General features: G+C 40.3%; 1 protein-coding gene across 1 annotated transcript in view; it reads right to left on the bottom strand.

Annotated features, from left to right (window-relative positions):
* Positions 1-218: 218 nt before the first annotated feature.
* Positions 219-9,811, bottom strand: part of OCIAD2 (OCIA domain containing 2) — a 19,187-nt gene continuing 9,594 nt past the window's right edge. Inside the window, exons 4-7 of the mRNA XM_017540287.2 lie at positions 8,519-8,572; positions 5,090-5,137; positions 3,827-3,944; positions 219-402 (exon numbers count right to left, since the gene is read on the bottom strand). Coding sequence (XP_017395776.1) covers positions 321-402; positions 3,827-3,944; positions 5,090-5,137; positions 8,519-8,572 — 302 coding nt within the window. The 3' untranslated portion in view covers positions 219-320. The remainder of the gene's footprint in view (positions 403-3,826; positions 3,945-5,089; positions 5,138-8,518; positions 8,573-9,811) is intronic.

Raw genomic sequence — 9,811 nt, 5'->3', positions numbered from 1 at the left:
ATTTTTAGTAGAGACAGGGTTTCACCATGTTGGCCAAGCTGGTCACAAACTCCTGACCTCAAATAATCTACCTGCCTCAGCCTCCTAAAGTGCTGGGATTATAGTTGTGAGCCACCGTGCCCAGCCCCAACATGATCTTAAAGAGCAGAAAAACATGTAATGCTCAGTTTACCTGAGAGCTTCCACTGAATATGTTTCAGTGAGTGAGAGACACAAGGTTTTTGTTCCATTAGAAGTATTTTATTTTAAAGTACACTTGAAATTTTAAATGTGTACAAATTCAGAGGTTTAAAAAACTTTGAAAGTCAGAGACACAGAGTTTAGGAAGCTGAAGGCTGAGAGTCTCCCTTCTCAGTTAATCCATGTTTTATTTTGCATTCCTCACAGGTAAGCAGGCAGTGCCTAGAAGAGAAGCAAAAATAGACAGTGGTTTGTACTTTGACACTGGAAGCTCTAGCCTTATTATTATTATTAACTTAAAAAGTCTTTTTTAAAAAAGACTGTTGTTTCCCAGGCTGGTCTCGAACCGCTGGGATCAAGGGATCCTCCCACCCAACCCTCTCGAGTATCTGAGACTATAGGCATGAACCACTGCACCTGGCCTCAACACAACATTAGAGATATAGTTTATGCTGAAGTTCACTAGGCTTGTTTTTCCAGAAATAATAGGAGTTGTTGCTTGATTTATGACCCCAGAATTTCACGCCCCTGAAAGCAAATAATGAGCTTTATATTGAAACAGATGGTTGTATTTGTGGTCAGGGTCCAGCAGAGGTTGAACATATTAATTCTTTTTTAATTTGAGTAATTTCTAACAATAGCATAAAATTATAAATATACAGTGCATTGATCCAGGATTGGACTATATGCCTATAGAGTTAAGTATGAACAGACACACATGTGCACATATATACACACATAACTTTTTAAATTAAAAAAATGATGATACTTCCAGAATTTCTGGCTTATACTTTGCCTAACTTTCCCTTGGTATTCCCTTAGGACACCAGGGAAAATGCACAGCTTCGTTCTAGACTAATAGTAACATTTGAATACGGAATAGATGTCCTCAAGTCCCTCCTTGCATTAAAGTTTTATAATCTTACAAATTCAACAAACATTTACTGAACATCTACTACTATGAGGACTTTCCAACAGGACAACTTTATTTATACAGGGCAGTGATAGGATGTGTTTTGAATGATAGAAAACTCATTCAATCTGGCTTGGGTGGGAAGGATTACTTGAAAGGTAGCAAGGCCACAAACTGCTATTGTAAAACCCTGAACACATGGATGAGGAACCCCTTTCTCTCACTTATTTCCCCTCATTGCTTTGAGAATGAAAAAAATCCTTAAGCATGGCATAAATTCCTCCAGGAGCTGACCTCTACGTGCCCGGACTTCCAGCTTGTTATCTGCCTTTCCCAATAGGTCTTTATGCTCCGGCCATAGGATGTATTTATGATTCCCTTTAATAATGAAAATTTCCCCTCTCTACATACTACTCCAGGACTGGAATCCCCTTCTTCAACCCTGCTATAGCTCCTACTGTAGCCATAGCTCCTGCTATATCTCGTCTTGTCATACCTTCTGCTATAGTTCCTACTACTTGAATCTACTAAGATTCAAGTCAAGCATCATCACCTCCTCCAAGCAGTCCTCCTTAATGCCTATTCCTTAACTCTCTCCTCTACCTCAACTTAGTCAAGTTCCCCACTCTACTTTCCCTTAACTAGAAAATCAAGTAGCTTTGTGCATTATTGCCTTTCAAATGTGCTGGTAATGGCCCTTCACACAGCGCACAGCAATTGGTTACCAGCTACAAATGCAAGTCCAGAGTGGGGCTTCTGTGGCTGGCAGTGGGAAGGCAAAATGAAACTACAGAAAGCAGAGCTTAAAGGAGCCCTTGAAACTAGTTACTTCAATTACCTCCTTTCACAATGGACATTGTCTGAAAAATGTAGATTTCAGTCCTGTGTTCATAATTACTCTGAAATCCAAAGTTGGTTAATTGCAAAAGACACTCCTGAAATTGAAGAGGAAGCAGTCAACAAAATTCTCTCCTTTACTTATGCTACTTTTTCCTACTTTCCCACACAGACCAGAATCATGTGACCAATTCCTCCCCAGTAAGCTGACTCAAAAACATAACTTTGTGAGGATGAACTATAGTTGGTGTTGTCTGTAAATACGGAATTAATGATGCACTGGTGGCCTTGCTTCCATAATGGGAAAAGTAAGGGTTTGGAAAACAGATGATCTGAGGTGAGAGACCCTTTTCCACCCACTAATGATGTCACCTTCAGAAGGTCTCTGAAGCTCTCTGGGTCTCATGCAGCTCATCAAAAAGAGACAGTATTGAAAGTTCCATCTATCACTCCAGGACTAGGAAACATGGCTTTCCAGTCACATAATTAGAAAAGGACCTTGGGTGTTTTGACTTCAAGTCCAGTTTGTTTTCACCATATTGTGCTGCTTTTTAGATAGAACCCACTGTGACCAGCAAGGGGTCTTTAGAGAAATGTGTCCCCAACACTACTCTTGTAACTACTATGGTAGAGCTAGTAGAAATAGCTAATGTTTACTGAGCACTTACTGAGAGTCATGAATAATCATTTCTGTTCTTTACATCTCATAAAAACTATCCTGATTACCATTTTGTACACATTAAAAAAACTGAAGATCAGAGAGCTTAAGAAACTTGCAGGGTCACCTAGCTTAGTAAGTAGTAGAACTGGTTTTCAACCTAAGTACTGTAACAGCAGAGGTGATGCCATTAACTCCAAAGTCGTACTGCCTATTTCCCCTCTAGAAAATCATGATATATACAGTATTAACATAGTAGCAGCTCCGAGGAGCCCTGCAGTAAAGGAAACTATTAAGTTTTTTTGTTTTTGTTTCTGTTGTTTGTTTTTTGAGATGGGTTTCATTCTTTTTGCCTAGGCTGGAGTGCAACGGCGCGATCTCGGCTCACCACAACCTCTGCCTCCTGGGTTCAAGCAATTCTCCTGCCTCAGCCTCCCAAGTAGCTGGGATTACAGGCATGCACCACCATGCCCAGCTAATTTTGTATTTTTTTAGTAGAGATGGGGTTTCTCCATGTTGGTCAGGCTGATCTGGAACTCGCGATCTCAGATGATCCACCTGCCTTGGCCTCCCAAAGTGCTGGGATTACAGGCGTGAGCCACTGCACCCGGCCTAGAAACTGTTAAAGTTTTGTGTGACTCTGTGATGGTGAAAGCCATATCTGCTCATTGAGGAGTTCCTTTTTTGTTTGTTTTTTTTTTGAGATGGAGTCTCACTCTGTTGCCCAGGCTGGAGTGCAGTGGCATGATCTCAGCTTACTGCAACGTCTGCCTCCCAGGTTCAAGCGATCCTCCTGCCTCAGTCCCTCTAGTAGCTGGGATGGCAGGCATGTGCCGCCATGCCAGGCTTATTTTTGTATTTTTAGTAGAGATGGGGCTTCACCATGTTGGCAAGGCTGACCTCGAACTCCTGACCTCAGGTGATCGACCTGCCTTGGCCTCCCAAAGTGCTGGGATTACAGGTGTAAGCCACAACACCTGGCCGGGAAATTCTTTAGAAACTTGCACAATGCTTTGAACACAGTAGGCACCCATTAAATATTTATTGAACAAATGAAATAGGTAAGTAAGTGTAATAACAAAGTTATTATTGAAGTTGGGCAGCAACAACTTTAAACCTGGGAGTTAAAACTTTTTTAACATATGAATTTTAAAAATTGTGTTTAATATTATAGTGAGTAATCTTTCATTTAATTTTTGTAATTACATTACAATCCCTCAATCAAACAGATTACAAACCTGTTATGCTGTGGACCAAAGCCAGCCCCACGAAGTTGATCTTCAAAAAAATGGAATTTACTCTGGCATGCTCCTATGTATGACACCTTTCCAAGGCCAAATCCCAAGAGACCAGCAACTGTAAAAGCAGGTTGGGAGAGATCATTTAAAGGTTGAGAATCCTCTCCATTAGTTATCTTCTAGAGCTTTAAAAGTTAATGCTAGCAATTTTAAAATTAAAAGGACCATGCTAAATCAATGAATGAAGACTCTGAGAATGAAGTCTCTATTTAAAATGAGCAGGATTGGGAACTGGAGACTTCCTGATCTGAGCTTTGAACTGGTGGTAGAAGGGCCAGGACAGAGCAAGCCACAGTGCTGTCCTGGAGACAGCCAGCCAGAAGAGGGCCCACCTGTCAAGCAAATGGTTGAGATCACCGGGGCAGGGGAAGGTGGGGTCTGGGTTGTGGCTATATACAGCCTCCCAATCACTGGGTAGAAACACCCCTAATCTTCCTTATGGCCTTGGAGTAGTGGAGAGCTTCAGTCCATCTTGCCTATAGGAGAGAGGTCAGAGGGAGAGGGACCCTCCTATGGAAGAGATCTCGAACCTCTTTCTCCTGCTGGGAATAAATGCAGTTTCAGACTCTCAACTGGAATGTGTCCCTTTTATACATAAAAGATCTATTGATACAGGTGGAAGAAGATGAAACCCCAAGTTTGTAGTAAATCTATTATTAGAAATCCCTCAATTCTTAAAAATTACTCCTTTTTTATATGTATTGTAGAAAATATTTTGAGAAGAGTGGCCAGGCCAAAAGAAGAAAATAAAAATCCCTAAAGGATGTATCATTCAGAGACTCTGCTATTGATAATCTCATTGTATATCCTGCCAGTCCCTCTTAGTCCGTGCTTTAAGGATGGTCTAAGGAGAAGTCTCTACTGCTAAGCTGTATATCAGAAAGTGTTGAATGAACGAAGAAATGCAGAGTGGCAGAAAATAGAGGCTGATTTTTCAAAAAGACAATACAGGCAGTTTACTTAGGCTGGAAATTCACATCTCCAGTTGCTAGTAATGTCTTTCCCCCCGCTCCCAAAATGAATCTGCTTTTAAAATTTTTATTTATTATTATTTTTAAAAATAGATACAAGTTTTCACCATGTTGTCCAGGCTGGTCTTGAACTCCTGGACTCAAGCAACCCACCCGCTTCAGCCTCCCAAAGAGCTGAGATTACAGATGTGAGCCACCACGCCTGGCTTGCTTTTTTATTTCTGTGACTTACGGGCAACTTTGGGCAATGATCCAAATCTAGGATTAGCTGCCAAATAACCTAAGGAGTAATACAGAAATACAGTATTATTTCATTTTATAACTTATCTAAGTTATAAGTTATAAATTATGTTATTCTTAAAGTATAAAGAAACTTCCAAAATTTAAGATATAAAATTTCTTAAATGTATACATATTCTGACTTTAAAAAGATGATCTTAAAAGAGCTATGATTCAATTCTCAGTTGACTTTAACTCCCAGATAGTCATTTTAGGTAAATTACAAATATCAGTTTTAATGTGTAGAAAAATAATATGAAACAGAAAATTCAAGACTGATTCAAAGACATCAAGCAAAGGTAGGGCTAACAACAGTGTTCAAAGACATTAGTCATCCTCTTTCCCTTTTAAACAACTCAACATAGAAAGTTTCCATGTGCACATTCACATATCACTATTTTACAAGGCAAACAGTACAACTCATGGTAGTTAGAACAATGGCCTTCTAGAGATACCCAAGTCCGAATTCCTGGAAAAGGTGATATATTATGTCACAAAATGGGGATTAGGTGGAAAATGGAACTAATGTTGCTAATCAGATAACTTTAGAGAGAGGATCCGGGTGGGTCCAATGTGATCCTTCAGTGTGGAAGAGGAAACTGGTGATGGAACAGAGAGATGGCAGCAAGAGAAGAACTTGGCTCAATGTTGTGGACTTTACGGTCATAGGAAGGGGCCATCGGTTAAGAAATATGGGTGGGTCTAGAAGCTGGAAAGGAAAAGTAAGCCCAAGAGCCTTCAGAAGGAACACAGCTGGACCGATGCCTTGATTTTGGCCCTGTGAGACCCATTTCAGAATTCTGACTTCCAAAAACTGTAGGATGATACATTCATGTTGTTCTAAGCTGCTGTGTTTGTGGTAATTTGTTAGAGAAGTTGTAGAAAACTGATACCAAGCCCCGAAAAAATATATTAGCATAGATGCAAAAGATGGTAGATGTCTTGGTCTGTTTTCTGCTGCTTACCACAGGCTGGATAATTTATAAAAAACAGAAGTTCACTTGGCTCACAGTTCTGGAGGCTGGGAAGTCCAAGAGCAGAGAGCTGGCATCTAGTCAGGGTTATCCCATGGCAAGGAAGTGCAGGAAACAGACAGCAAGAGGCTGAATACATCCTTTTTATCAGGAACTACTCCCATGATGATAGTATTAATTAATTTATGAGGATGGAGCCCTCATAACTTAACCTCTTAACGGCCCCATCTCTTAATACTGTTACAATAGTAGTTAAATTTCAACCTGAGTTTTGAAGGGGACATTCACACCACAAGCAGTAGAATTGAAGTTGTTTAATACTTATAAAACATAATCCTGGCTGGGTGCGGTGGCTCATGCCTATAATCCCAGCACTTTGGGAGGCTAAAGTGGCCAGATCACTTGAGGTCAGGAGCATGAGACCAACCTGGCCAACATGGTGAAACTCCGTCTCTACTAAAAACACAAAAATTAGCCGGAGGTGGTAGTGCATGCCTGCAATTCCAGCTACTAGGGAGGTTATGGCAAGAGAATTGCTTGAACCAGCTGGTGGAAGTTGCAGTGAGCCAAAATCAGGCCACTGCACTCCAGCCTGAGCAACAGAGCAAGACTCCATCTCAAAAAACACCCCAAAAAACCCCCATAATCTCCATATATGTCCCAGCTCCCATATTTTTATTTGTGTAAAAAAATGATCTAAAAATGCTTGTTACTTCTACAAAAAGCTATCTTCAAGTTATAAAAATAAAATCATATTTAATACATGACCTTTATGAACAAGAATGGCATTGGTCAAAGTGGGATTCTCCTAGATACTTCGTGTGGTTTTTAAGACCCAGAAAAGAACGAGGATTTCTTCCTTCATAGTTATTGAGCACAAATGTTCCTTTTAAGATCCCGGTAATCAAGTCTGGGTGTGGCGGCTTACCCATGTAATTCCAGCACTTTGGGAGGCTGAGGCGGGAGGATCACTTGAGCTCAGGAGTTCAAGACCAGCCTGGGCAATATAGTGAGACACTGTCTCTGCAGAAATTTTTTAAAAAATTATCTGGGTGTGGTGGCATGTGTCTATAGACCCAGCTACTTGGAAAGCTCAGGTGGGAGCATCACTTGAGCCTCAGAGGTTGAGACTTCAGGGAGCCACTATTGTATCACTGCACTGGATGACAGAGTGAGACACTGTCTCAAAAATGAATAAGTAAACAAAAACCCCACAAAACAAAACCCCAAGACCCCATAAAATCCTGATAATCAGAAGCCAGGCATGGTGGTGTGTACCTATAATCCTAGCTACTCAAGGAGGTTAAAGGAGGAGGATCACTTGAGCCTAAGAGTTTGAAACCAGCTTGGGCAACATAGCAAGACCTCGTGTCATTTAAAACAAATAAAAAATAAAACAAAATCCTGGCAATCAGCAGTGTTAGATAAAATGGGCTTAAACAGGATAAGGTGCCTTCTTGTCACCTGGGGAACTAGGCAAAGTCTCTGGGTTCTCTAGTCAGGTGGAGACAGGGAGGAGATAAGAAAAGAATAGAGAGGAAAACAGGAAAACACTAAGAGGCAGGGAGAGGTTGTGCGGGGAGGTACAAGGAGCTGCTGGTCCTTACAGAATCTTCTATGGAGGAGACAGAGTGCCCACCTCAGGCAGATGCAGTCTCTCGCCAAAAGAAATGGCGTGGTGGACACAGGTTGGGGTGGATTTCAGCTCCCCACCCCCTCCCTGGAGCATCCTTATTTGTACAGGGAACCATCTGTCTAACCATATACAGAGGCCCTGAAAGACACAGCACTCCGGCACAGAGAAAGGTGCAGATTGATTCTATTTTCTGTAAACAAAGCAAATTTATTATCTTATAGTTCTTGAGGTCAGAAATCCAAAATGGGCCTCACCAGATGAAAACTAAGGTTTTAACTGCATTCCTTAAATGGACTGCCTTCCAATCTGGAGGCTGGAGGGTGTGACTTTCTAGCTTCTTGAGGCTGCCCACCATCCTTCGCTCATGGCCCCTTCCTCTGTCTTCAAGTCCAACAATGTTGAGCTGAGTCCTCAGACTGTCACCTCTCTGATTCCACCCTCAGATCCCGTCTCTCACTTTTAAGGACCCTTTCAATTACACCAGGCCTACCTGGATCACCCAGGATACTCTCCCTATTTTAAGGTCAGGTGATTAACAACCTTCATTCCATCTACAACTTTGATTTCCTTTTGCCAGGTAACCCAATATATTCACTAATTCCGGAGATTAGTATGCTTTCTGGAGAGATGGGGACTTAGGCTAAATAGGAAGAAGTCTGCATAAATAAATCCTTCACGAAAAAATAAGTGCCAGGGACCACAAAGCTGCCAGGAGGGTCACAGAAAAGTGGGCTCTCTGAAATTAGATTATTTAACAAATGTTGAATCTTACCTTGGTAGACTAGTCCCTGGGTGACAAGCATGCTTACAAGAGAAAAAGGCAGAGCTGTAAGGCAAAAACGTCCTTTAATATTGGTATTTTAAAAATTGGCACCTCACCTAGAAGTTACAGAGAATTACTCTGAGCTTTTTCTCTTACCTTCTTTGTCAGTGAAATTTTATTCGTTTGTTATTTTACTAACAAATATTTATTCAGTGCAGCGTGGAGAATTTTCTTGGAATCTTCCCCAGTCACTCACCCTGAGGCACAGCATTAATTTGAACCCTGTGCTACTTCATCTCTGACATCCGCTTGTAATGAATGCCAACGTGCACCAGATTCTAAGCATTACATATAATAAAGGCATCTTAGGATATAAGTATATTTACCTGTTGAATTTGGGAGCTGCTTTTAGCTATGTGTATATTTTGAAATTTTCAATCCTACATAAATGTTAAAAAGCAATACAATAAACTCCTACATACTCTTCATCTGGATTCATTAATTGTGAACATTTTTCCAAATTTGCTTTATCATTTTTAAATTTTTCCGTTTTTTCTGAGCCATGTGAAATTTGCAAACATTATGACTCTTTATAACTAAATACTTCAGCAGGTGTCTTCTAATAACAAGAATGCTTCTGCACGTAGTTACACCGTCATTAGCATGGTCAAAATTGAACACTCATACTCAAGAAAAAATATATTAACTTATACACAATTGTTATCCAAATCTCTCCAATTGGCCCAATAGCTGTCAGCCAATAGCTGTGGGTTTTTTTTCCAATTCAGAAATTCAGGGATTATATGTTACACATACTCTCCTATCTGCTTTAGTCTAGGACAGTTCCCTGCCTTTCTTTTTCTTTTTAATGACATTTTCTCTTACAATTTGGATTTGCCCAATGATCCAAATTAAAGATTACAAGATGACTATATTCATGTTAAACATGTGTAATGTTTAGCTACAATTTTAAAACAGGAAATTTAGTCTGGGAAAAGCAGTTTCTAGTTCTGTCCACCAAAATGTGTCAGATGACTTCTTTCAAAAGAAGAGAGTAGTGATAAACACATATCTCTTTCCAGTTCAACCAAGACAAATCAAATAGCAACCAATTTTTCCACTCATAGCTACCCCATAGTGGGCAAATAGGTCATACTGAAGTGTTAATCTACTAGGGCCCAATTAAATTTTTGGAATGATTTCTGGAAGCACAATCAGTAATCCTACAATGTATAATAAACATCAACTTCTAGAGGGTGTTCTTTCTTTCTTTCTTTCTTTGTTTTTTTTTTTTTTTTTTTT

The sequence above is a fragment of the Cebus imitator genome, unplaced genomic scaffold, assembly GCF_001604975.1.
Source record: "Cebus imitator isolate Cc_AM_T3 unplaced genomic scaffold, Cebus_imitator-1.0 Scaffold124, whole genome shotgun sequence".
NCBI lineage: Eukaryota > Metazoa > Chordata > Mammalia > Primates > Cebidae > Cebus > Cebus imitator.
Note: the sequence above shows the minus strand (reverse complement) of the source record. Positions and strands in the feature narration are given on the sequence as shown.